Below are 27,939 nucleotides of genomic sequence, written 5' to 3'. Positions count from 1 at the left end.
AACATTGTCATCAATGCCAACATTAATAGTGTAGGTTAGAATAAATACTATTGAGATAATTTAAAAAGCACTTTAAAGTTAGTAATTTTTTATACCTCGCAAGTTTAATAGTTTAATTTGATAATAAGTGTATCCGAATAAATCTGAAATAATTTTTTTCAATATTAGCAATTCCTTCATCTCAATGAGATACTATTTTTTAGAATTAGTTTCAAAGGTAAATTATTTAAAATACAGAATTTTAGCAGATGCCAACCTACAATTTATAGAGAACACAAGGTTTCCAAAACAAAAACATAGGTGAATGCTAAAAGGCAACTTGATTTCATTTCCAAAACATTCAAATTACAACATCCCGAGCACTATTACATGGATGAATCTAACCGAAAAAAAAAAAAAAAAAATCATGTATGGCAGGATCAAAATGAACACAACCAAAGAAAAAGTACCTTATTCTTCGATTATCGAGTTGCTGGCGTCGCGAATACCATGCAAGCTGACAAAAGGCTGCAACTTATAGGAAGCAATTGATTCCAGTACCCATGTATGACCAATGACCTGGGATCCAATTTTAGCAGCCAAGTTTTCTGCTTCATTTAGTCTCTGCCATAGAATTGAGACTTCTTCGCCTAACTTGCATCCTTGTGGAGGATCAAGGTTGTAGACAACTATTGTTTTTGAAGGAGCTGCTGCTGCTGCTGGCTCGTGAGTTTTTTCCACTAATTCTTCCACTATCCTCAAAACGGTACCTCCTGCAGTTGTGACTAAATTCTGGAGATCTTCCTTGTAACCCAACACAAAGTCACCAGAAAAATAGAATCTCAAGCCATCAAATAGTTTTGGTGCCTGCAAATAAACCAAGCAAAGCGAACCGATGGCCATCATTCATAGTTAGATAAAGTTGTAAGACCAAAAACTGAAATTAGATTTTCAATTAGTTTGCCTTCATAAAAATTTTATTATCCCTTTATTTAGTATGAATGATTTTGTAAGAAAAAATTTAAATAAATTATCACAAAATCATACATAATTTCACTTCCATGCATAAAAATTAAGTATAGAAAAAGTAAATTCTTTTATTTCAAAACAAAAAATTATTAAAAAAAAAAATCAATTGAATTGTTCTTAATTCCAAATGGAAAATAAAAAAGAGAATTGATGTCAATTGTTACACAAACAAGGAGATTAAAATTTAAGGCTTCATTTGTTTCACAAAAAATATTTTCCGTATTTTTAAATATTTGAGATACTCAAGAAATTTAATCAATAAAAAATATTTTTCTAATAAAAAAAAAACATTTTACACCTCTTAAATCCTTATTACGAATTCTATATATAAATTTATTAATAAATTTTATTTTTTACATTAAAATTAAATATTAAAAAATAAGTTATTCTAAATACAAATTTTTTTTAAAAAAAAAACAAACGAAAGCTAAAAAGCAAATTTTCGTAATCTGGAGACACCAATACATCTTCATGCTTTCCAACCAATGCAATCATAAGGATACTTACCTTGTCCAACACACTAAGCCTGCCAGTTCTGGGGCCATTACAGCACCCGTGGTTATCGAGACCAACTTCATAAGGTTCTTCATCAACAGGGCACATAGATTTCATGCATGCCTTTACCCCTGCAAAGGACAAATAAGTAGCTTTGTTAATAGCGAGAAATATTAGAACTAACAAGTAGCAACTCAAAAGCAAGAAAAGAGGCGAGGATACACAAAGATATTAAAATAAAAAAGAATGCACAGTTTCATTGCAAAAGACCAAATATTAGCATTAACGAGTTAATTATTAAAAAAAAAAAGTATTGGTTTTACCTTATGTTATTTAATAAAAATGCTGTCAAGGAAAATAGGAAATTAAATAAAAGATTATTGAATCCAACATCAGCTTGAAACAAAGATAATATCCTCTTATAAGGATTTAAACCCTCTTTTCACTTGAGCTAACTTTTAGACCTAGCCCAAATTTATCAAAAATCCAAATAGCAGTATCTACTGTTGGGAGATGATTCTAAGTTATTTGATGTGCTGAATCCAACATGTTCATGTAGAAGCAAACGTGCATACTGACCAATTTTCTACAAACATAAGCAACTCCACACTGGTTTGATCCATGTGATCAACCTTAAAACGACATTTTGAGCAAACACACGGGCTAGATGTTTGACCTATGGTCAGCAATGGTCCGGGCTTTGCTTGGCCAATGTACTACAGAATGGGAAATATGATTGTACTCATAGAATAAGTCCAGAGCACAGAAAAAGTAGGATATAGACAACATGCCAAATTAAAAAGCACAAAATGAGACAATGATCAATTTGAAGATAAGACAACTCACAGTCAATTGTAAGAACCCATCTCCCATTCAAAATTGCCATGAGAACTTTCAATGTCCTGGTGCATGCACCCTTTGTATCTGTGGCTGCAATTACATGTGTGACATTTTGTTTCCAGAATTTGGTTACAGGCACACCAATCATGCTCCCAAACTCAACCAGAAGACACTGCAATGTCCCGCACAAACTAAGTGATTTTAACATGGTGTACCACAATGCATACTCAATCCACCAGCACAGTGGAGAAATGTTCTGGTATCAAGAAATCGGGATAAACATAAAACATAGACATCAACAAACCTTCTCCTCAGAAGAGAGAGCAGATCCACAAAAAACCCATTCTTCTGCTCCATGCAATGATTCTGACAAAAAATTAGACTGTTTTGGGGCTCTGCAGGCGGAACGTGGAAGACACATTAAACTACATATTGAGATGCAATGACCAGTTTAATTTACAACATAAAAGGAAAAGAAACAGTCCAACCAAACTTTTTAGAAATTTACCCCTTTATGAATGGATCTAAAACAAAATATGTTAGAATACTCCCAAGGTAATCTATATTTGGTATGAGACGAGAGGGAAACAAATGGGGGTGAGGGGAGAGCATAATAAGTTAATAGACTTAATTCAATTTCTTCTTTCAGTTTGCTGGAAACCACAAGAACTTAGAGAGGGAGGATGTACATTTGTGTTGGTACATGACAATGTTCTAAGTTGTGTTTCTTAGACTTGAACTTCTTTTCACTTGGAAATCTGACTGAAGAATGAGATGGACAAAGCACAAGGAAGTCATCCTGTAAGAATTCAAATAACAGTAAGCCGTTATTATCCAAATCCTATGTCAATGGCACAAAATAAGGGCATAATCACAAATGGCTGAAATTGTATGAATACAGGCACTTACAAAATCCCATCGGCATCCAGCAACTGCCCTTGCACAGGGAACATGATAGCTTCTCCTGCAAGATTTATGATAGCAGCCTAGAGCTGCTCCCTTCAGCCCACAACTGCTACACTTTAGTTTCGCACCCCTAGCCAATTCTGCCTTCAGATTCTTAACATTTTCACCAACAAAATAGACTTGTGGTGCCCTGCATGTCATTGTACATATCAATATAAAATCAAGAAAAATAGGAGTCGTTGATCGGAGCACTGGACTAACATTATTCTAAAACATAATTAGTTAGAAAATGCCAAGGCGTACCATTCAATACATGCCCTGTGAACATGTATGGCACTGGAGAGAAATGCCTCATCACCCTCTACTGGCTTCCCATTGACATAGTGCAACATTGGACCAGTATCCTGACAAAAAAAAAAGAGAGATATTATATACATATATAGCTTTGGAGGTTAGATGTTATTGTTCCTTTTACCCAATAAATATTTCTATCAATGTCAACATTCTTTGGCAACAGTTAAAAAAATTCAAATAAAAAAATATAAATTATATTGACCAAGCAAAAAATGGATATTTCACCTTTGAGATTCTAGAGGACTGGCAAAATTCACAAATAATTTTTCCTGTTGACAAGTCATCTAACAGTGCAAGAGGCTGTGCACCATTATGAGGTGGTACAGATTTGTCTTCCGATTGACAACAATTGGTCCCCAAATTTTCAGCTTGAGAACTAGCCACCATATGATTCATATTATTTGTGCATACATTCAATGGGCCATAGCTTAACTTCTTATGTCTCTTTGAGTCCCTTGTATCAACTCCGTCAATTCTGGATGCAAAACTGTCATACCTCTCTGGTCTTATGCTATCATCAAGATTTCTCTTGATCAATCTCATTGCTTGATAATTTTTTGGACTCTGCAACAAACAATAGAATTCTCAAACAATTGAAAATCTAAAATGAATAGGGGAAAAAGAATTGCACTTCAACTGTATGTAAACAGAAACATGCTCAGTTGCTGAATGGTGACAAGTTTATGCATGTTCACAATCCAAGCAATAATGACCACTGAAAACAAAATACTAATAGTGTTTCTGGCACCCATATATCGGTCAACTCCACGTTGGTAGCTATAATAGATGGTAAAGCAACAAACAAAGATAACAAATCAAGCAACTCAGGAAAAATATGAAAGATAACTGCCAGAGGAAGATCACACATGACGAGGATGATAGTCCATAACATCCTTTATCTTAATTTACAAACTCTCAGAAATTATGAAACAGTGGAAGCATAGAGAACTTATGATCAGAACTTGAAAATCTAGTCATATGCTTAATTTAGATTTAGGCACATTTGAAAAGTTTTTTTTTAAAAAAAAAAAAAAAAAAAAAGAGGAATAGCAACTGCAGAATCCTTACACTATCACCACCCTGATCGTAACTGTCATTTTCTGAACTCTTAATATCACCAAATGAAGGAGGGCTACCAGCTGACAATTGATCCACCTGATTCATCCCTATTTGCATAATACTACACTCTTGGATCCCCCCAGCTCTTATAAGGGAACTTGCTGGTGGAGAATTGATATTCTGCTCTCCATCACCTTTATCCCCTCCGCTGGCTAACATATCATATTCCTTATATTTAAGGTGCTTTGTCACATTGCATTTGTCTGCCATGTCAATCTTTTGAACCCCATTTTCAGCAGAACCATTCAATGGAACCTGAGCTAAGTTATTGCTCGTCAGCATAAACATGGACCTCCCACTGTTTGAATTATCCTCCCTAGCCGCTTTAAAAGGTTCCTTACAGAACTTATCGTTGCAATCTGCACTTTTTGAAGTAGGATATTGCTCCAAAATTCTCCCAGTATCTACAATGATCACCACAAGAGATGAACTTAAACTTAAAGTGCTTTAATTCAAGAAAACTAGGTGGATAAATGGGTATCAGATGAAAGCATATAAATAATCATACCAGATGAGCTTGACTGGAACAGATTGGCAAAGAAAGCAGCATCCAAGCTTCTGTATATTGTTACCATGTTTTCAATAAAAGGCATGAGCCTCAGATCTGCAACCCACGTCATCATTTTAGCTAACTAATCAGCTGCTTGTTATACATGTTTAAAATTTTTCAGAGTATTATAGTATAAAATGATGGAATGTCACACTTAAAAGTTTTCGATTACTTATATTTATCGATCTGAAAAGGAAGAGAGGGAGAATTATTAATTAGCTATGATTTGAGAAAATGATTCAATCCGACCTACAAAAGGGTGAAGGGACATACCCCGATCAACATATTGAGCTTTACAAACAGGGCACTGTGGGCCAAACTGCGTCGTTTCGGGTAGGCATGCACTGCAATGAAATCAAGTACCCAGGTGGAAATTAAACGTCAAAAACAAGATAAAAATGAAGAACAATAATTGGGATAGGGAATTATCATAATAAGATTCAAGGAAAATATACGAACTTGCAGAAAATGTGATCGCAAGGAAGCAAAAATGGCCGCTTCAGGAAGTTTAAGCTGCAAATAAGATTAAAGCCAATATAAATCAAAGGTTCAAAAGAAAGAAATCTAAATGTTAAAACAAAAGAAACAGGAGTACAAACCAAAGAGGACATTTGAGCTCAAGACCCAATTTCTGGAGATGGAGAACCCAAGGGTTCATAGTCCTAACGCTATTCTGTTTAGTCGAATCCGCCATTGCCACCAGCACAGCAAATACGAAGCGTTGGCCTTTGAAACCCAAAAGGCAAATGATTTTGCCGTTGGAGTCTTGGTTTTTACTGCTTGAGTAGAGTCTATAGGCAGAGACGGGGGAGTTTATTTATGCAGTTGATTGATGGAGGGGTGGGATGAGTACACGTGTAGGGATGGGATTTTGGGTTGCGTGGTTTTCAAAATGGAAATTGTGGAGATTGGCGGTAAAGAAATTTTCGGCGGCGGAGTCGGAGGAAAAATGCATTTTTGTTTCACGGGAAAAAAAGGCGCGCTTTTTATTTTGCGGTTTTCGGTTTGGGCAACTCCCGCGTCTCTCATTTGTCATTCGTCCTGATGTCTTCTTCTGCTGTGCTTGGGAATATCTCGGGAGATTTTGATAGTTCGTCAATCTTGCGATAAAAAGAAAAAATATCAAATTCATAATCTATTTGGTATTGTTATTATAAAAAATTTAATTCACATTTTTTTCACATTTCATCCTGAATTAAAAATTTCACAGCAACTCAATTTAATTTATTCTTTTTTAACAATAGTCTTACTTAAAATAAAAGAGTTTAATTTTTTAACTTAAAAAATTATTTAAATAATTAAGTTTAATTTTTTTTAATTTGCATATGATATTATTTTTATTTAAATATAATATTGTTTTTTATGTTATGCAAATGAATATATTTTGTATAATTTACTTATTTAATCAAATATTAATTTAATAATATTTAAGACTTATATCTTATTTTTTGATATTTTATTTAACTTTATCTAATTATTTTTATTTTAATTATTTTTAATCAAAATGGGATTGCCACTTTAAAATTTGAACTTAATTGGAAAAAGAAATAAACGTTGTAAAATCGGATCATTTTCAAACAATTACAGATCAAGTTGATTTTGGTTCAATTCGTAAATCGAATTGATGGAACCGTCCCTTGGTTAGGTCTACTACTCACCCAACCAATTGATTTTGTGATTAGCTTGATTACTATTAGGCAATACGCATGACCATGGTTCAGTTCAAACCGTGAACTGACCCAGTCAATCAGTTGCAGTTTCTAAATATGTCTGGTGTTTTATACTTTATCGGTTATAGATCCACATGCTAAATTAAAATTAAAATCGTCGGTTTGATTTTGAATTTTTAAATAAATCATCTAATAAAATCGTTTAGACAAATTAATTACCAAATATTTAAGTTCAAGTTGCTTATTTCTTAACTTACATTATTTTAATTGTAATACTATTTAATTTTTATATTATATAAATGCATATATTTGTACAATTTATTTATTTATTCAATTATCAATTAAATAATTTTTAATTTTTAAATTTTTATTTAATTTTATGTATATCTAAAAAAACAAATCGACCCTTTAAAATTTGAATTAAATTGAACTTAAAACTACTTTAAAAATAATTTTAAAGCCGTTAAAATTAATATCATTTTCAAACAGTTAAAATAAGATATATTTTTATTTAAATTATAAATTAAATCAAACTATTGATTCCAAATTAAAATGGATATTTTACAAGGTTTAATTATTAAGTTTGTGATATGGTAATAGGATTATTAGATTTTTTTGGTTGCCAAAGGTTATCGGATTGAGATGATCGTTGGCTTGATAGCTTCATTTTCATCTTGTAAAACGTTTTGAAGATGCACTGGTCATATGTCATATGATCAACGGGACTAGAAGAAGATGGTCAAGCAATGGCGTTGTATAGTCTCCTAACCAAAAGCTATTGAGACAAAAGTCATATATTGTTTAGTAATGGTTATTTGTTTTAATAGTCGGTTAGCTGGTACGAGAATGATTAGTGAAATATTATAAACATAGTTTATTTTTTTAATATCTAAATACTAATGATTTGTCTCATTAATTACTGACTTCGAAATTACCGAACAGAGTCGAAGATCCATTGTTGTGGTTCTGATATTTAGATCCATCAAGCCTAGTAGATTTTGTAGTTCCTGAGCTGAATTGATTATTAGTTATTCTGCTCCTGAATTAATCGTTTTATTGCTGGGACAGACATCACTCAAACGAATTTGTTTTATAAGATTTTGGCAAGCCCCCACTCATTGTTTTGGCAAATGTTTTTTTTTTTCCGAGCAGTAATACATATAAAATAATTAATTTTAAATTTTTTTATGGTGACTAAAAAAAAATTAAATTATATAAATTGTAATGATATACCTCTTAATTTAACTAAATTATCATTTATCTCATGTAATCACTTAAATATCTATAATTTTGCTTTTATAAAATTACCAATAGAAAAATGGAATAATTAAGAGAAAGAAAGGTAAATGATAAGTTCATTTTTAAAAAATTATAAAAAGTAATTATAATACTTACTGGAGTTCAGAATTAAAAAAAAATGTATTTGTTAAATAATTTTGGACAGAATAACTTTTTAGAATTGGCAAATAAAATTGGATAGAGGAGTTTATCATAACAAAATTATTTCTCTCTAAATTCTTATAAAAGCATTCCGTCAACACCAAAATAAGGAATCTATGGTTGCCCACAGATGATCTGAGATCCAGAGAAAATAAGATTTACAATGGTTGGATAAGCTTGGATGAGGGGAATGTGTCTTCTCCCCTATATTCCTTTTCTTTTTGTCTATTAGTCATACCTAACGGCCCCTCAGCTACAGTGTCATCTATCTCTGTCATACAGGCCCGTACGTACAGAACCATCAGACGCCCTCTCCACGCCAGACGGCCATTTAATTCCCCCCGGCGCGCGGGTAGACATGACTGCGAGATGACTGGACCTGCTGTCCTTTCTCCTATCACGTTCTAAGGCCGAGCTTGGTGTTGAAAGAGCTGAGGCCCACGGAAGGCCCAACCTCAAGGCTGGGTGGTCCAGGCAGGCTCATTGAAGGGGCCTCATGACTTTTGGATCAGGGCCGCTATCATGGGATAGGCCTTATACCAGGGTGGTGAAGCCCAGCAGTCATCAATTGCCCATTTAACTTCTCATCAGTTATTACATGAATGATGAGGAGGTAAATATCGAGAATCATTATGACTGCGCGGCCCGAGGATTGTTTCCCTTAAAATGTCTCTTCTTTTCTCTTCTTCTCTTTACTATTTCAAAATTCGAATCCTCTCAATCTTCCCAAAACTCTCACTCTTCTTTGCTCTCTGTGCGTATTGCTAGCTCTGTCCCCCTGCCGTTTTCAAGGTACGTTCTTCATTCATCCATGGATAGCCCAAAACTTCCTGATGTCATTAACCTAGAGTCCAGTATTACTCCTTCCACCCTAAAAAATTTCTTTTCCCGGGAGTATATTGATACCCCCCTTTTTCATATCCGAGCTCCCTATCGAAATGAGAGGATCGTTCTTCCCGATCCTCCCCCTTCTGGTTTGGTCAACCCTCAAAAGGACCTTAGCCTGGTCTTTTTCGTCAAACAGCGAGAGTATGGTCTCACCTTTCCCTTTTCTCCCTTTTTCGTTGAGGTCTTCCGGTATTTCGGGATAACCCCTCGGATGCTGGCTCCCAACTCCATTCTTTTCATGTGTTCTTTCGAGTCCATCTGTCTGAGCTGGAGGTTCACACCCACAGCGTGTCTGTTTGTCACCTTCTTCCGGCTCGTTAGGGCGAGCCAGAGTTTTTACTATTTTGCCCCTCGCGGGGGGTTGTCTATTTTTTCGGATCATAAAGACTCAATAAAAGGCTGGGTAGAAGAGTTTGTAGTTGTGGAGCTGAAAAAGGACTCTGGACTGTCTTGGGAGGTGGAGCTCTCCTGGAAAGATGTCCTTCTAGGTTGTAACGACTTGCCCCGGTTGAGTCTTTCCGAGCAGGTTGGGTACCTTTGACTGACTTCTGTTGAGAAGAAGTATGATGTCGAAAAGTGCACGTTCGTGTCCAGTCTTCAGGACTGCAAGGACGCGGGTATTATACTTTGTTTAATTGCTATGTTTCCCTTTTCTTAATTTTTCTTGAAGCATTTTTTAACTTGTGTTGACTTTGGGCCTTTGCAGCTTCTCAAGTGGATATGGACAAAACTAAGGCTCCTAAGAACTTCACCCTGTCCCGGGAAAGCATGAAGGCTACCCTGGACGCCTTCCGAGCTGGGCGATCCATGTCTGAAGCTACCCAGGACGTGGTCTAGGTCATCTCATCCAGGTCGGCTGGCCGATCTGTCCACCCAGCTCCAGCTTCTTCCCGAGCTCTTAAGCCGAGCTCTAGGGGTGTTAGGACCTCTAAACCCTCCAGCCGTAGCAGCTCTAGCTCCCTTCCTAAGTCTTCTTGGGCTACTAGGTCACAACAGGCTGCCATCGCGAGGTCGGAGCTTGCCCCATAGATTACTGACAAGCCAGTGGAGGATCCTGGGCGTGTGAGAGCGGGCGTTGCCTCGTCTTTTGGGGATGCCCCTGAAGAGAGGGTTGAAGTTTCTCCCTCTGGTGGAAAGGCTCCTGAGGGCGCGAAGGAGGTACACCCAGCAAGCGAGAATGTCCAGGAAGCCTCTATTGAAGCTCCCCCCCGTTGATGAGGGCATTCCTGTAGAGGGGGTTGAATCTGAACCAGTTGATGGCGTTCCTCCCTAAGAAAAGACCTCAGCCATCCCTGTGGGTGCTGCTAAGGGGGCCGCGGGCAAGCGTCCTCCTTCTTTTGAAGCTCCTGCCCCGGCTCCTGCTCCTTAGAAGTCTCGGGCTTCTAAGAGACCAGCTCCAACCCTACCTTCCCTCGAAAAAGAAAAGACTTTCGTGGTGCCCCTGCTCTCTGCTCCTAACAACGAGATTCTGAACGCAGAGGACATCACCCACCAATCTCCAACGAGTGTGGTTGCGGAGATATTATGGGAGAAAATGTTCGGTGGGGTCACGGAGGCTTCATACCCTCGTTTGCTTGCTCTCACTGGTCTTTTGGCCAGTTCTACTAGAGAGCAAGTAGCGTTCCGATCTTGTACTCGAGGGGAGCTCGGAGACACCATCAGGGAAATGCTCCTTATGGTAAGTTGTCCTTTCTAATTTTTGTTTTTATTTTGGTTCTCTTTGTTTCTGTAATACCCGGCTCGAGTCCGGCATCGGAATTCCTATAGTCCGGTGGAATCTCGGGTGTCGGAACTCTCGAGAAGGGTAATCCATATGTTTTCCAAGGTATTGTCACTTGTTTTCATGTTTTGACGTGTTAAAAGCATTGAGTTTTGAAAGAAAAGCAACAAGGGAGAAATGCAAAGGTTCGGCCGCCGAAGGTCACTTTCGGCCGCCGAACATTGCATGGTTGCGGCTTCACGTTCGGCTGCCGAAGGTGGTCTGGCCAGCCACCTATAAAAGGGCCAAGGGTCGGTGGAAGGAGGTTATTTCTCCTCCACTTGCAGCCAGAGGTGAGTTTCAGCCTCTCCCACGTTGACTTTCATGTTTTCCATGATTTTCATCAAATCTTTCAAGAGTTTTAAGAGTTTTGGTGACTTATGAAGGTTTTGAGCAAAAGAACCAAGTTTTGAAGCTTGGAGCTTTGGAAGAGCTTTTCTTCATATCTCCACGTTAGGATCCTTCATCCTCAAGTTGTGTACGAGGTAAGTGAAGATCCTGAGCTTCTTTGATGCTTTTGAAAGGTTTTATGAAGTTTGTATGGGTAGTATGCATGTTTAGGTTTAGGTGAGGTTTTTGGTGAATTGTGGTGTTCCAACATGTTTAAGTGTTCTATGCTATGTTTGTTTGGGGTTTTAGGGTAGTTGTAGACCCCTTTGTGCATATATGTGTGTATATGCTAGTTGGGAGTAGTTGCTATGCATGTTTGTAGGTTTTTGGGCAAAGTTTGCAGGAAACAGAGCAGGGTTCTGCCCTTCGGGCAAAACCAGGTTCGGCCGCCGAAGGAAGGTTCGGCCGCCGAACCCCTTGTGGAGGCAGTTTCGGCTGCTAAAAGTTGCCCCCGAAAGCTAGGCTTTCGGTTTAGAAAGAGACTTTCGGCCGCCGAAAGATGGAGTTCGGCCGCCGAACGTTGGTGCGTTTCGTCTCTGGACGAGACCTTCGGCCGCCGAAGGTGCCGCCGAACATGCATGAGTTTCGTCTCTGGAGAGGGGTTTCGGCCGCCGAACTTGCCGCCGAAAGTGCCCTGTCCAGCTTTCTTTAGCATGTTTTATGTGATGGTTTGAGGATTGTTTAGAGGGGTTTTGGGGAGTTTCTTAGAGATGGTCTTGAGTGAGTTTGGTCCCTCATGTAAGTCCACCTGTGTAGGTACGGACCAGAGGAATCAGGGAAGTCAGCAGTGAGTCCAGTGTCAGAACCTGCAGAGTCCGTTCAGAAATAACTAAAGGTGAGTGGAACTGAACTTGTTTTAATATGACAATTGAATATTTTATCATGCTTCATGCATCATGACTATGCAATAGGGTGAGTGCATTAGAGTACACGAATATGACGCATTGCATGTATCCTTGTACTTGGCATGGCTCCTTGTACATTGCTTATGTGAGACGACACGGACTTCGTGAGGATTCATTAGCCCTCAGAGGAAAGACCTGGAACAGCCCTACGGGGACCAGGCACAAAGACCTGGAACAGCCCTACGGGGACCAGGCAAATGGTACTCTGGTACCCCAGATGAGATAGAGGGAGTTTTGATCCGTCCGGCCGAGGTGATGTGATTATGTGTTGCATTCCATGAGAGCATGTTTTATCACCTGTGATTTTATTACTATTCTACTCACTGGGCTATCGTAGCTCATCCCTCTCCCCTAACTCCAGTTGTGCAGGTTCAGAGGTCAGAGAGAACTCAGCAGGGTACAGGAAGAGTACAGAGTGGTGTAATAGCTAGTGTGGACATGTAACTGTATAGAGATAGTGTATATGTACAGTGTATAGAATAGTGCTTGACTTATACGAGTTGTAATCCCTTTGTGGAGTCACATGATCAGTTTATGTGTGTTTCTTTATTGTTGTATGTTTATGAGCAACACCAGGCTTAACATTATGAGTTTGATCCGCCTAGAGCCATGAGGAGCTCTAGTAGGGATTAGTAGAGAACAGAGAGAGTGCATGCACAGGTTAAGCCTTGGAATGAAGAAAAGTGTTATGTTTTTACAGAAAATGTATGATCATGTATGGGATTTCACAGGTATACAGACAGGATAGCAGGCTTACTACGGGTCCCGGCGACCTTAAGTCGATCTGGATCCTAGTGCCGGTGGCAGTTCGGTTTCCGGGCTGTTACAGTTTCCTTGTCCTAACAGTTTTCTCTTTGTGCTAGGTGACGAGCCTCTTCATGGAGGTGGACGCCCGTGACCACTCTCTCCGGGAATCTGTGGATCGCCGGATTGAGGAGGCGCGCCTTGAGGAGAACCTGGCTGCCACCAGTGATGCGCGGGGCAATCTTGCAACGGCCCAGGAGCATTCAAAATCACTGCAGGCAGAACTGTCCTACACCCAAAAAGCCCTCAAAAGGGCTGATGAGAGGGCAGTCGCGGCGGAGGTGCGCCGCGATGAAGCCTTAAAGTAGCTGTCCTCCTTGGAGGAGATCCGGCGGGAGAGGGACGAGGCAGTGGGTCAAAGGGAGGAGGTTTGGCATCAGTATGAATCGCTAAAGGCGGATTTCGAGGGGGCTTAGACTCGCTACGACACCATGATGGCCTAGAGGGATGAAGCCCTGGCTCGGATGGTCATTCTTAAGCAGGAGCTGAGCAAGCATGTGGGTAATGTTAAAGACCTGACTCTGGCAGTAGAGACATCCAAGCTTCAAAATCAATATCTCTGCCAGGAAGTTGAAGTTCTGAAAAAGAGGTGCTCAGCTCTGCTCGAGGATACTAAGCATGTCGAAGACAGAGTCCAACTGGAGTGTGAGGAACGCCTAAAGGAGTATAAGGAGTCAGCAGAGCTGAGAAAGGAGATTGAGCAGGCTTGTGAAGCTCGTCTTCAAAGTTATAAGGATTCTCCTGAGTTGAAGGCAAAGATAGAGGAGGCCTGTGAGGTGCGACTTGCGGAGTTTAAAGCCTCTGACGAGCTGAAAAATGAGATATGGCATAGGGGATTACGCCTGTTCGCCTCCGGGTTCAACAAGGGATTGAAGGAGGCCAGGGACGACCTCTCCACCCCATTAGCACGGCTCCGAGCCCCTGAAGTGGACTCTGACGGTGAGGAGGTGTTGTATGGGGAGGATGATAACCCTCTACCCAAAGGAGTTTCTCACACTTCCGCTGGGTCTCTTGAAAAGGATGCGGAGCTTGAGGAGAGCAATGCCAGGCCTCAAGAAGAGGATGCCAAGTCCCCTGAAGACGCCGGACCCTCTGGAAAGGAAATAGTGTCCTTTGTAGGTGCTAGGGGGTCGGAATAGGAGAATACTGGGCCCCCAAGGATAATAGTGTAGATAATGACGATGTACTCAATAATGTAAGTCCTTTACGGACAATTTTCCCCCATAGTTATAGATGATTAGATTAGGTTGTAACCCATTTTCCTTTTGTTTAATGAAATCTAACTTTTATTTGTGTTCATACTTGAACTTATTTTTGCTTGCGTTTACTTTTCTGATTCTATTGAGCTGCTCACCTTATTAAAACTCTAAACTGCTAAAGGCCTAATTTGCTTAATCTGTCAATCCGTTAAAGATAAAAACTTTTAAGCCAGATGTTTATTCTGTCATTTTCTAAGGAAATCAGCCATGTTAAACTAACCAGCCTGATTACCAATTTTCTCGTCCTCGAGTTAATCCGGGCTGAAACTCTAGCAATTGATTGAACTTCTAACTTATGAATTTTCTAACCTTGGGAAAGCATTCTTGTTTTTATCTCGTCGGTTTATCAAGGACGCAAGCTCTGACGCATAGTTTTTGCATAACCAAAGCAAGTTAGGTAATGTACCTTCCTAGAATGATGAACCCGTCTTCCTGGATTTGTTTTCTGTTCTGTGTTGAGTGGAATTAAGTTTATGGCATTGTTCATCTGTTCATGCCTTTGATTTGTCCCTTGGTTTAAGGAGATAGACTTGAAATTTGTTGGACTCCCTGAGTTTGGCTCTCTTTTCGCATGGTTTTTTCGAGCGCAGATTTGTATATCGTAGTTTGGGATTCACCCTTCACTGTCCTGGGTTGTATTTAGGGCACTTTTGGCCTTACTGTTGCTTCATCCTTTGGGGTGCTAGGGTCGCTTAGGGAGCCCGGTCCCCTACCTCGCTGGGGTCTTGAACGAGATTCAGGCTCTATGGCTTTACTGTCGCTTCATCATCTCAGCCGGTTTTATGGTGCCGGGGGCGCTTGGGGAGCCCGGTCACCTACCTCACTGAGGTCTTGAACGAAGTTCAGACTTTATGGCCTTACTGTCGCTTCATTATCTCAGCCGGCTTTATGGTGCCGGGGGCGCTTGGGGAGCCCGGTCACCTACCTCGCTGAGGTCTTGAACGAGATTCAGGCTCTATGGCCTTACTGTCGCTTCATCGTCTCAGCCGGTTTTGTGGTGCCGGGGGCGCTTGAGGAGCCCGGTCACCTACCTCACTGAGGTATTGAACGAGATTCAGGCTCTATGGCCTTACTGTCGCTTCATCGTCTCAGCCGGTTTTGTGGTGCCAGGGGCACTTGGGGAGCCCGGTCACCTACCTCGCTGAGGTCTTGAATGAGATTCAGGCTCTATAGCCTTACTATCGCTTCATCGTCTCAGCCGGTTTTGTCGTACCGGGGGCGCTTGGGGAGCCCGGTCACCTACCTCACTGAGGTCTTGAACGAGATTCAGGCTCTATGGCCTTACTGTCGCTTCATCGTCTCAGCCGGTTTTGTGGTGCCGGGGGCGCTTGGGGAGCCCAGTCACCTACCTCGCTGAGGTCTTGAACCTTTGTGCCTGTTTTCTTTTTCTTTTTTGTTCTTTTTAATGAAAGCAACGTAAGTTATGGCAAATAACAAATTTGATGATAATTACATTTACTTTATTCACATGCCTCGAAATACAACCATTCCCCTTACATTTGGTAACATTTTTTTAAGGGAAGTACCTTTTTAAATGTTGGATGTTCCAAGCGTGAGGCTCAGGGTTTCCTTGCATGTCCTCAATTCGATACACCTCCGGTTTGACCACTTTGATTATTCTGAACGGGCCCTCCCAGGTCGGTGCCAGCTTTCCCACGACAGCTCTTTTGCCAGTGGCTTCCAGGTTTCTCAATGCTAGGTCTCCCACCTTTAGATTCCTTTCCCTGACTCGTTGGTTGTAGTAACGAGCTGCCCTCTGTTGATATGCGGCCGTGCGGACTTGAGCTTCTTCTCTTACTTCTTCCAGAGCATCTAAGTTACTTCTCAACTTATCATCGTTGGTGCTCTCGCTATTGAATTGGACTCGATGGGTAGGGATTTGCAGCTCTATTGGAACTACCGCTTCGGTGCCAAATGCAAGTGCCAAAGGTGTCTCTTTGGTTGGTGTCTTGGGTGCCGTTCTGAAGGCCCATAGGATGCCGTTGAGCTTGTCTGCCCAATTTCCCTTTGCCCCATCTAATCGCTTCTTCAGGCCCTGGAAAATGGCTCTGTTGGTGACTTCTGTTTGACCGTTGGTTTGGGGATGGGCCACTGAAGAGAATTTGTGCCATATGCCCATGTTTCTTGTGAACTCCTTAAAAGTATTGCAGTCGAACTGCCTGCCATTATCTGATATAAGCACCTTCGGTATACCGAACCTGCATATAATATTCCCCCAGATAAAATCTATCATTTTTCTGGCTGTGATTGTGGGGACTGCCTCTGCCTCTGGCCACTTTGAAAAGTACTCCACAGCTACTATTACAAACTTCTTCTGTCCTGTGGTCTTGGAAAAAGGCCCCAAGATGTCTATGCTCCACTGCGAGAACAACCATGGACTGGATATGCTAGATTGAGGTATGGCCGGGATGTTGATGGCGTTGGCAAACCTCTAGCATATGTCACACCTTCGGACGAACTCCTCGACCTCCCTTTTGACAATGGGCCAGTAGTATCCTTGCCTGAAAATTTTACTTGCCAACATCCCTGCTCCTTCATGAGCTCCACAGACTCCCTGATGTATTTCTTCCATTACCTTTATAGCTTCCGCTGGACTCACACACCGGAGCCATGAGCTAGACTTCCCTCTTCAGTATAAGGTTCCTCTCATCGCTTGGTAATTGGCAGCTTGAGCCGCAATTTTCTTTGCTTCAACTTTATCTTCGGGGAGTTTTCCCTTTTCCAAGTACTCGAGGTACGGGGTCATCCAGTTTCTTCCTTCTTCAATCTCCATCACTATGTTGGCTTTGTCAAAGGCAGGGGTATTGACATACTGTATATATACCTCATCCGGGAGTTATTCCAGCTCTTCCCTGGACAATCGACTAAGCAAGTCTGCCTCTTCATTCTCTTCCCAAGGTATTCTTTGGTATCTTATCATGATCCATTGGTTCTTGAGTTCGGCCTCTATGGCCTTTGCCTTCATCAAATAGTTCTGCATGGTCGGATCTCTTGCCTGATATGCCCCTGTTATCTGGCCGATTACTAGCTGGGAGTCGCTATTTATCTCGAGGTCGGTTGCTCCTACTTCCATTGCAATTAACATTCCGTTTATTAGTGCTTCATATTTTGATACATTATTGGAGGCTTTGAACCCCAGGCATAGAGCATAACAAACTTTGAAGCCTTCAAACCTTTTCAGCATTATTCCTGCACCGCTGCCCCCAGTGTTGGATGCTCCGTCCACATACAACTTCCAGCTGAATTCTCAGGGGAACTGCCATTCTCTCCCTCCTTCTGAGGTTCCCGAGGATGCCGAACCTCACCAGGTTCTGCTTGTTTTTCATTGAAGGAGCATTCTGCTATGAAATTAGCAAGGGCTTGAGATTTTATGGTGATACAAGGTCGGTATTCTAAGCAGTAAGGACTAATCTCGATGGACCATGCAAGCATCCAACCTGAAATTTCTGGTCTATGCAAAATTTTCTTTAACGGCTGGTCTGTCATCACTACCCCTTGATGGCTCTCCAGATAAACCCTGAATTTTCTGACCACTAGCAACAAGGCATATGCTATTTTTTCGATGTTCAAATATCTCGTCTCAGCATTTTTGAGCACCTTGCTGATATAGAAAACTGGCTTCTATTCCCCTTCTTCCACTCTCACCAGTACGGCGCTGACAACTTGTTCTGAGGCTGATAGGTAGATTAAGAGCTCTTCCCCTTCCAACGGACTACTAAGCACATGTGGCGAGTTAAGATAGCTTTTGAGCTCTTTGAAAGCTTCTCGACAATCCTCGGTCCATTCGAAGTTCGGAACTTGCCTCAACTTCCTAAAAAACGGCAAGCACCTCTCTGCCGACCTCGACATGAAGCGATTGAGTACTACTACCCTTCCAGTGAGTCTCTGGACGTCCCTCACACAGGTCGGCTCGGGCATTTTCAGGATGGCTTCCACCTTTTCGGGATTGGGCTTGATGCCTTTTCCACTCACCATGTATCCCAGGAACTTTCCTTTCCTGATAAAGAAAGCACACTTTGCTGGATTCAACCTCATTCTATATTGTTCTAATACCTCGAACACCTCCCTCAGGTCTATCAAGTGTTGTTGAAAGATTGGACTTTTCACCACCATGTCGTCCACGTACACCTCGACATTCCTACCAATCTAGTCTTTGAAAATTTTATTCATTAGTCTATGATATGTCGCCCCGGCATTCTTTAGCCCAAAAGGCATGGCTCTATAACAATAGGTCCCCTCTTCTGTTATGAACGAGGTATTCTCTTCATCCGACCTGTCCATTGGAATTTGGTGATAACCCGACATTGCATCCAAAGACGACATATAATCAAAACCGGCCGTAGAATCGATCATTTTATTAATATCAGGGAGGGGATAACAATCTTTGGGGCATGCTTGGTTAAGGTTAGTAAAATCTATACACATCCTATATTTGCTATTGGCTTTTTTGACTAATACAGGATTTGCTAGCCATTGTGGGTACATTACTTCCTTGATAAACCCTGCTTCCTCAAGCTTTTGTACCTCCTCCCTAGTGGCTTGTTGCTTCTCTCTTCCCACCACTCTCTTCTTTTGTTTTATCGGCTTGGCTTCTGGGAGGACGTTCAACTTATGAGTCATCACCTCAGGGTCTATCCCAGGCATGTCAGACGGCTTCCAGGCGAAACTTGATGCGTGACTTCGGATCAGGGCCATTACTTCAGTTTTCTGCTCTTCAGTTAGGCCAGCATTAGGACTGAAAACCTTATCTATCTTTGCTTCTGATAAGGGAAAAGTTTCCAGTTCTCCAACTGGTTCCGTTCTGGCCTCTTTCTTCTCAATCCGGACTTCTAGAACTTCTGAGTCAAACTTCTCTCCTGCCGACCCCAGATCTGATATTGTAGCCAGGTATACTGCTCTCGCCTCTTTCTGACACCCTTTGACTACTCCCACTCCCGCTTCAGTCGGAAACTTCATGGCCAAGTACCTTATGCTGGTTACAACCTTAAAGTCGTACAGCACCGGCCTTCCTAGTATTGCATTGTAGTTCAGGGGAAGCTTCACCACTAGGAATACCGCGTAGTGAGTACGAGCTAACGGTGCCTCTCCGAGGGTCAATGCCAATTTCACCTTTCCCTCCACCGGCACTGGGACTCCTCCGATCCCCTTCACCGGGGCCTAATCCCAAACCAGCTGTTCTTCGGGGATTCTCATTTGCTGAAAGACTCTATACGACAGTAAGTTCACTTTGCTTCCATTGTCGACAAGGACCTTTCTAACCCGATAGTTGTGAATGACGGCTTCGATAACGAGGGCGTCATTGTGAGGCATCTGAATGCTCTAGGCATCATCTGCCGAGAAAGAGATGACCGCTGGAGAATGCTCAGCTACTTGCATGACCTCGGCGCTGCTACCCTCTCCGTCTCGACCTCTCTTTTTTCCTCTTCTGCTCATCCGACCTCCCGTTCCTCCAACTATCATATTGATGGTTCCACTGGAACCATCATTAACCGGTCCTGTCCCTGGCCTCCGGGGTCTTTCTGTAATAGGATTCTGCTGAGGCCTTTCTCCTTCTGGTTTCTTCACAAAGTTTCGTAAGTGCCCCCTTTTAATCAGCCTTTCGATCTCAATGATCAGCTGGTAGCAGTTGTTAGTGTCATGGCCGTGTGTACGATGGTACTGGCAGTATTTATCAGGATCTCGCTGGCTTGCTTCTGCCCTCATTGGTTTCGACCATTGGAGGAATTCCTTATTCTGTACCGCCATGAGCACTTCGGCTCGGGAGGCATTAAGAGGGGTCAGGGTCTCTGGAACCCGCAGGGAAAATGATCTTTGGTCTGGAACCCGAGGGGGGAGTGGTCTCTGGTCCCTTCGGTCCCAAGGTTGTCTATACGCTTCAGACCTTTTGTTTTGCCTTTTTTCGTGCCTTTCCGGCCTCCTTTGCTCTGGGGCTTTCCCCCTGTCTGTCGCTTCCTTGGCGAACCTGCTCGTCATTAAGGCATCATCCTGCCTTATGTACTTTTCCGCCCTTTTCATCAGTTCCTCCAGCGAGGTGGGGGGCTTTCTACTTAATGAGCTAAAGAACTCTGGGGAGGTCGTCCCTTTCTACATGGCTTCTACTGCTCTGCTTTCGTCCAGCTCGGGAATCTACAGGGCCTCCGTATTGAAACGGGCTACATACTCCCTTAACGATTCATTTCTTCTCTGCTTGACTGTCTCCAAATAGCTGGTTTTCCTGTCAGCTGGCACTCCGGCTATGAACCGGCTAATGAAGACGTTGGCTAGATCTCCAAAGCTCCTGATACTCCCGGCTTCTAGGCTGTTGAACCACCGCCGTGCTGGTCTCGTGAGCGTAGTGGGGAATACCTTGCACATCAAGGTATTTGATAAGGTCTGCAGCTCCATGAAGGTTTTGTAGTTGAGGACGTGCTCCCTTGGGTTTTCGGCTCCGTCATACGCCGCCATAGGTGGCATCATGAACTTCTTGGGGATAATTTCCTACTGTACCCATCTCGAGAAAGGCGAGGACGCGGGTAAGAGGGCCTGCTTGGGGTCCTTCGCCCCCAGCTCAGCTGGGAGCTGTTCTCTCATTCTCTGCAGTTTCTGATCCACACTTTCTTCCTCTTGTCTGGGCCTCTTCTCCAGACAGTATTCCTCCCCCCACTCTTCACTTTCTGTCCTCCTGATTGTTCTGGCCGAGTAACTCTTCGCCTCATCATTTTCTATCAGCTCTCTTACCCTCCTTCCATGGGCTCTAGCTTTCGGCTCTTCGTCTCCACCCGCCCTTCTACTTCTTTCTCCCGTTTCTCTGCTGTTTGTTTGAGGATGGTTAAAGGTAGGCTAGGGTTCGTTGGTTCGAGGTTCCTCCACCATAGGCAACACGTTCACTGGGGTATTGAGGCCCCTCTGTTGCATTATCTGTCCCAGCCAATGAGTAGTATTTTGTAGTTGAAGGGCCATGGCTTGGAGGTCCTAGTTGAATAGGGTAGCTCTGGGCACATTCCCTGCCAAGTTTAGGAGGGGTTAAAAGGGATTGGTGGTTGGTTGTTGGGAGTTGTGGGACTGGAAAAAGAGAATTGTTGCCCCTCCTGAGCAAAGCTCAGGTCATTGGGGGTATTAGCAATGTTGTTTTCATTATGGTTGGCCATTTGTGGATCTCAGTGGGTTTTGTAAGAATGGAAGTCCGACGATGAAAACATCTCCTTTGTTTCCCATAGACGGCGCCAATTGATGATCTGATATCCAGAGAAAATAGAGTTTACAATGGTTGGGTAAGCTTGGGTGAGGGGAAGGTGCCTTCTCCCTTATATTCCTTTTCTTTTTGTCTGTTAGCCATGCCTAACGGTCCCTCACCTACATTGTCATCTATCTCTATCATACAGGCCCGTACGTACGGAACCGTTAGACGCCCTCTCCAGGCCAGACGGCCATTTAATTCCCCCCGGCGCGCTGGTAGACAGGACTGCAAGGTGACTGGGCCTGCTAGCCTTTCTCCTGTCACGTTTTAGGGCCGAGCTTGGTGTTGAAAGGGCTGAGACCCACAGGAGGCCCGACCTCAAGGCTGGGTGGTCCAGACCAACTTGTTGAAGGGCCCCATGACTTTTGAATCAGGATCTCTATCATGGACTAGGCCTTATACCGGAGTGGTGAAACCCAGCGATCATCACCTACTAATATGATCGTAGATGAAATCCAATCCCTTCCCTTTGCGCCAGACTTGAAAACTGTGATTTTATCTCCATACATAGATGAAAAAGTTTCTAAGTTAGAAAATCTTTTATTTTAAATAAACATTTTGCAAGAAAAAAAAATTAATTGAATTAAATTCTTATATAATTCTTAATTTTAAAAAAGGAAAGGAGGGTATATGAGAAAAAAAATTGCAATTCTAGGGAAAATGTAGATTTGATCCGACCAGAAATGGTTGCGTGGACTGGGATTGCATGGGATTTTCACAATGACACATCATGTATGGTTGAACCCTGTTACAGTCTTTAATGGGTAAGGAGGCAGCCATCTCCATGCTGTTTATTTCATCCACGCTTTGCGGCTAGCTGGAATTTCTGGGGCTTCCAATCCCCTCACTGGGAAATCCTTTTTCAGAAGCTGCATCAGTTCCCACAGATAACAGCAGGTTTGGTAAAATGGTTTCTGGTGCTAAATGAATTTTATCACATTCTGCATTTTCAGATTCAGTACTGTTCACTTCTCCAAAAATGTCTGGCAGATGTGTTGTGCTCCTTTCAATAGAGTAAACCTCATCTTTCACAGCATCTGATGACCAACCAAGACCATTCGGCTCTGTATTTGATGTCACTTCTGCATTGTTGATGGCAACTTCTGATTCCCCTGCGGCCACAAGATCCTCTTCTGATGCAGAAAAAACCTCTAGTGAACTTCTAGCATCATCCTGGAGAGTTTCATTTGCATGATCAGAATGATTTTCTGGTGGTTCTACAAGATCATTACCAATCTCATCATTTGTATGTGATCTGGTTTCCTCTATTTCCAGTAGCCTTTGAATTGCCTTAATTGCAGCATTTGTAGCCCATCCATCATCATCATCTCTGTAAAAGATAACTTAAAACTGTCATATCTAAGGGACCTCAATTGTGCTAACTGAACTAAGAAAAGGAATGCACTTGTGAAAATCAAGTTCAAACCTGTAATTCCTAAGATCCTAAGAGTTGTTTTTCCCTCAAATTAATCGTATCGCATATTAAAATATTAATCCCACATTTCTAACATTTGGGGCAATTAGGAAAATTATCAACCGGAAATGTGTACTTTTGAAGATGACTCGCCATTTTCAAAACAGGATTTTATTAATAGACATCCAGAGGCTCATTAGAAATGAAGGCCAACTATAAAGCAAATAATAAAGGTGCAGGCAGAATAGTTTACCAACCATCCTTAGCCATTACAAAAATGGGCAGCCAGCCACCACCAATTGCCAGTGATAAGTGTGTAATTTTTTTTTTTCAGAAAAATATGAAATTCTCGTAGTTAAATCTTTTTTATAGTCGGTGAAAGAAAATTAATATACCGATGTACTCAAAAGCAAGAAAACTTCCAACTAATTTTCAGTAACTCTAAAAGAAAATTCATCAAAAATATTTCAAAGGAAATTATTTTCTGTAAAACAATGAAAGCTAAATGACAAAATGATAAGCATTTATGCGGAAAATGCCAAGTATTTAAAAAAAATAGTAATATATATTTAGTAGCACTTTTATATCCAATAAATAAATGTGTGCGTGGGCATGCACATAATTAAGTTCGTTTAACCATTAGTTGATTAATTTTATTGAATTGGTTTTTCAATATCAAATTGGGTTTTCAGCTTTCTTTACCCACCTGATGGTTTCCTTTTGAGCATACCGGAAAGTAGTTTACAGAGGGAGTGATTACTATGCGGCAGCCAGGAGCATCCACGTTTGGCTTTTTAAAGTGAAAATTATAAACATTTGGCTTTTTAGAGTCAATTGCCAAATGGGACCCACATTTGATAATAAAAAACTATTTATAGTGGCACATCATCAAGAACATACTCTCATCAAGAGCATACTCTCTCCAATTGTGATTTCAAATTAGGATAAAATGAGTGCAAATCTTTCAATTTTGGACTAAATTACCAAAATTGAAGCATCTGAATAAAATCCAAAAAGGCATAAACTTATCACCGTAAATCATTAAGCTCTCCAATATCCAACGATCATTATTAGGCTAAATACTTCAATGATGAAATCTGATGTCTGTAAAGCCTGTATTTTGATGTTAAAAACAATGCATAGCTTTATTCAGTTACAGCCTATAGAAAATGAAAGAGAATGCCAACCCACAACTTTGTTCTACAAGTTGTATAAAAGGGAACATATGATAATGACAGTTCCTCAAGACTGATAACCAGCATATCAACTAAGAGACTTACCTTATATGATCGAACCCAGCTGAAATGAAGACTGATTTCATGAGAGTCGCTGGAACCAAGGGGCTCTTGGAGAAGTATTCCCCATACCTCGTGATTTCCTCCAGAAAATGCATGTCTAGAAAAAACTGTTCCAGGTTCATGGACATGAATAAAATCAATTCACTGAATGCTGAATCATAATGATGACAAATGACTTGAACAAAGTACAGCATGCCTACTAGAAAACACATGAACTGCCAGAAGTTCTCCAAACATAAGAGCAAAAGTATATACCTGATTCAAAACATCAGAATGTTGAAAAATCGAGCTTTCTTCCTTAGTTTCCCAAATCTCTTTGTTGTTTGAAATCCAGACAAATATGGATTCAATCAATTCTCTTACTAGCTCCTTCAACCAATCCGCTTCAAAAACATTGAATTCAGCAAGTTTATCAAATTTCCTCAGTTCCAGAAACAACACCTGACACAAGAGAAAAATGGAACTGTATGAGAACATGAAAGATTAAAAGAGCTGATAAATATTCTTGCCTTCTCCCTTATCTCTACTTTCTCATTGGAATCAGTATCAGTGCTCCATAAATGTTGAAATGCAAGGTCATACGTTCTTGATTCCTTTCTAGAAGAATAAAATAGTACCTGAAAGACTGCAGAAGGCATCAGCCCATTATCCAGGCTGGAACAAGTATCACCATCAACAAAAATTTCATGGGTCCTTATACACACCTCAGAAGTTAATACTCTGTCTATGAATTGCTGGAAGAACTTAGATCTAAGTTGAGCTGATGCTTGTTGAATGACCGTTACACAACTATCAAATTCCAGCTGCTGGGAACCAACTGACTGGTTTTCTGTTAGCTCAGAATCACCACAGTTGATGCCCTTGAAAATGCTTATAACAGTGCTACAGAAGAAATGTTCAAGTGTTGATAGATTTGCCAGGATCGAAACTTGTTGTGGCACTGACTCAGCCAAAATTATTCTTGAACCTCTTTTTTCCGACATGTCTATTTTGGAAGTGATAGCTTTTTCAAGGATGGCTATGTACTCTATGAAGAGGTTACTCAGACCAAAAAGGATATAACTTTCCATTTGAAGAACATTTAAAGGGATAACATCCTTGGTGATAGCCTGAAAAAGAAGAATGGAAATTGCTAAAGTTCAGTTGCACTTTATGTATGGTAAATCATTAGCATGCTTGAATGTCTTTTTTTTCCTCCTTCAACCTTTACATAACTCAATAACAAATAATATCATTTCACCAATAATCCCAATTTCTCCTGCACAAAAGGTTTAAATGAACAACAGGGGAGTTTAGTTTGCTTGAATTGTCTCATTCTACTTTTGAAGTCCACGCAATTCTCTGGTCCTAATAGCAAATGGGCAAAAGATTTCTCAAAAAGCAGAAAAACAACAGATTGGAAAGATGAGGTTATCCTTAAAAGCTTTCACCTAGAGTTACAGTACATTGGTGGATCTTTCGAGTCCAACATTTTCTAGAAACAAAGATCTAAGTCTTGTGCAACTCATGGCTATCTCAGGACATTCCGAAATTGTTTCATAAGAGAGTTACCACTGCTGCCGCGATGAAAACAAAGGATTAACCTACAAATATTCAGTTGGCATTCCTTACTAAGATAAACGTATTCTATATTGTCCCAATTAATAATTTCAGCCCAATAAAAACAACCATATGGCACTGAACAGTCCCCCTGTAACGTCCTTGTTTTTACTCTAAAATTGATTCCTCATCTGTTCATAATTGTGAAAAGAGAGCAAACAAACCTGCAACAGAGTTACAAATTTCCGGCCACTGTTAGTGAGTATACAATATTCTGGTTGCTGCCCAACAACCATGTAAGAGCAGTCTTTGTTCAAGGTTCCAGATACGAGATATCTGCCCAAAACCCAAGCATCACTAGCTGTAAAGATGCTGATAACTTTCTTAAAATGACCTATATGTGTATAAAAAACATCTTCCATACAAGTGCGAAGATGCTTAACCAAGCATGGTTGCAACACCAATCTTTGCGCCTTTAATAAAGAGCAATACGAGATTGCAAACTGCACCGCTTCTACTGCTGCAGACAGTCCACCGCTTACTTCTGAGGTAGATTTAACATATTTAGCAAAAGAAACAGCAAAAACTTCAATCTCTTCTTGGACCCATAGAGTAAATTCTGAAGCATAAGGAGAAGTTTCTCCATAAAGCATTACAAAACTCCTTGCTGCTTGAGAAATCATAGAAAATACAAATTTTGAAAGTTCCTTGTTATACAACCCTTGTAAAAATGATTTTGAACTCTGTAACTTATTTATTCCAGTAGCAAGACGTGAATGATAATACTTGAGCAATAACTGATTGGCCAGATGACATTCACCCAGCCTGCAAATTCCAACAAGTGCCTTCTGGAGTTCTGGAGCAGTAATTCTTGAATTTTCAGCCACCAGAGTTAATTGCAATACAAGCATAGCCTTCCTCTCAGAAATTGCAGAGTTATATAACATTAAAACATCTGGTGGTATACCATCTTCAAGTTGCATCTCTTGAAAATTTTCTTGCTCCATTTCTAAAATTGCAATAGCATCACCAGCTCGATTTTCTGACAGAAGCATGTCCAGGGTATCTGAAACATTACTGATGTGAGCCTCCAGCTCATTTTGGGGAGCATATTCATCGCATTTCAGCTCTTCTGTGAAAGATTCCGTGGTTTCCTCTGACAAAACCTTTAGGTACTCACTATCAGTTAGATAGTTTACAAGCCTCCTTTGCATTGAAACATGGGTTCTCAGCTGCATCAATTCCTTTTCCATTTCTTTTACTTCCTCAAATACTCTGCAAGCATTATAATTAAGCAAAAAATAAATGGACTTTAACATAAAAATATATATTCTTCATTGCATAAGCATAATACACAACCAGATTACTTGTAATTGTAATTATTCGGAGCTATTTGAGCAAATTACATTTACTGTTCTTCAAAGTCTCAGTAACCAAATGATTTCCATAAGTGAAAATATTAATAGGGAAACAATAAAGAACAAAAATAAGAAGGGTACCCAACAAAGGCAGAATAACTAGCGAAGATATTTCTATGAAAATCTTCGTCGGATGTCTCCTTTATTTCCAGTAGTTCCGTACAAAGACGCCTTATCCCCTAAAATCAAACAGCAGAAACACACATTACCATATCAGAAACCAATCAAAATTCTCGTAGCGCTCATTTTCTTCCTTCTGTTCTCTCGGGAGCCAAACTTAAATTCACAGTAACCTGCCTTTCCGGTCATGGATTCGAGCTCGGAATCCTCATCTATGTCGCCAGATGAGGAGGAGATGTCGGAAGTGACATCGGACTCGGTAGCATCCTCCTGTTGATGGTGTTCACGGAACCGGAACCTCGAAGACGCCGTAGATGATTCCATTGGAAACGATTCCCCATGAAACGAACGAACGCAAGCGCGTCCTTGAAGTAACTGATTTCTCGATTCAAGAATTCGCTAAAAGGCATTGCTTGGAGCTCTCTGTTGTCGCTTTGCGCCATTAGTCCCTGAGGCTTTGGTTCCTTCGTTAAACAAATGCAAACTAGGCGCCCCTTTTGTCTTTCTTCTTCAACGTCGTCGTGTGGACGTCGAGACAAAAACATTA

General features: G+C 41.0%; 2 protein-coding genes across 3 annotated transcripts; both read right to left on the bottom strand.

Moving 5' to 3' along the window:
* Positions 1-299: 299 nt before the first annotated feature.
* On the bottom strand, positions 300-6,108 carry LOC110628392 (BRCA1-associated RING domain protein 1). Its single transcript, XM_043949046.1, has 13 exons — positions 5,872-6,108; positions 5,732-5,785; positions 5,546-5,616; positions 5,231-5,326; positions 4,672-5,126; positions 3,829-4,167; positions 3,553-3,653; positions 3,253-3,439; positions 3,033-3,142; positions 2,648-2,738; positions 2,350-2,515; positions 1,516-1,634; positions 300-846 (listed from the first exon to the last, which is right to left on the bottom strand). The coding sequence occupies exons 1-13, from the start codon at positions 5,964-5,966 to the stop codon at positions 451-453; spliced, it is 2,280 nt and encodes a 759-aa protein (XP_043804981.1). The 5' UTR covers positions 5,967-6,108; the 3' UTR covers positions 300-450.
* Positions 6,109-22,232: 16,124 nt separating this feature from the next.
* Positions 22,233-27,872, bottom strand: LOC110628513 (exocyst complex component EXO84A). 2 transcript variants are annotated; one of them, XM_021775207.2, is made up of 7 exons: positions 27,570-27,872; positions 27,354-27,451; positions 26,079-27,129; positions 25,020-25,424; positions 24,571-24,756; positions 24,298-24,422; positions 22,233-22,933 (listed from the first exon to the last, which is right to left on the bottom strand). In XM_021775207.2, exons 1-7 carry the CDS (start codon positions 27,714-27,716, stop codon positions 22,417-22,419), a joined length of 2,529 nt encoding a protein of 842 aa, XP_021630899.2. In that variant the 5' UTR covers positions 27,717-27,872; the 3' UTR covers positions 22,233-22,416. The 2 variants fall into 2 exon arrangements, with proteins under 2 accessions (XP_021630899.2, XP_021630897.2); XM_021775205.2 differs by having other exon boundaries at positions 24,933-25,424; positions 27,570-27,871.
* Positions 27,873-27,939: the final 67 nt, after the last annotated feature.

Source organism: Manihot esculenta, chromosome 12 (genome assembly GCF_001659605.2).
Source record: "Manihot esculenta cultivar AM560-2 chromosome 12, M.esculenta_v8, whole genome shotgun sequence".
In the NCBI taxonomy this organism is placed as follows: Eukaryota; Viridiplantae; Streptophyta; class Magnoliopsida; order Malpighiales; family Euphorbiaceae; genus Manihot; species Manihot esculenta.
This window is presented reverse-complemented; position numbering and strand designations above follow the sequence as displayed.

What these genes read in the sequence shown, in the direction of transcription:
- LOC110628513 (XM_021775205.2), bottom strand. Translation starts at nt 27,716, where the DNA reads ATGGAATCATCTACGGCGTCTTCGAGGTTCCGGTTCCGTGAACACCAT. An exon ending in TCGAATCCATGACCGGAAAG is followed by an intron (nt 27,452 to 27,569) that starts GCAGGTTACTGT and finishes GTTTGATTTTAG; the next exon opens with GGGATAAGGCGTCTTTGTAC. An exon ending in AGTTATTCTGCCTTTGTTGG is followed by an intron (nt 27,130 to 27,353) that starts GTACCCTTCTTA and finishes TAATGCTTGCAG; the next exon opens with AGTATTTGAGGAAGTAAAAG.
- LOC110628392 (XM_043949046.1), bottom strand. Translation starts at nt 5,966, where the DNA reads ATGGCGGATTCGACTAAACAGAATAGCGTTAGGACTATGAACCCTTGG. An exon ending in CTCTCTCTTCTGAGGAGAAG is followed by an intron (nt 2,516 to 2,647) that starts GTTTGTTGATGT and finishes GGGACATTGCAG; the next exon opens with TGTCTTCTGGTTGAGTTTGG. An exon ending in ATGGGTTCTTACAATTGACT is followed by an intron (nt 1,635 to 2,349) that starts GTGAGTTGTCTT and finishes TGTCCTTTGCAG; the next exon opens with GGGTAAAGGCATGCATGAAA.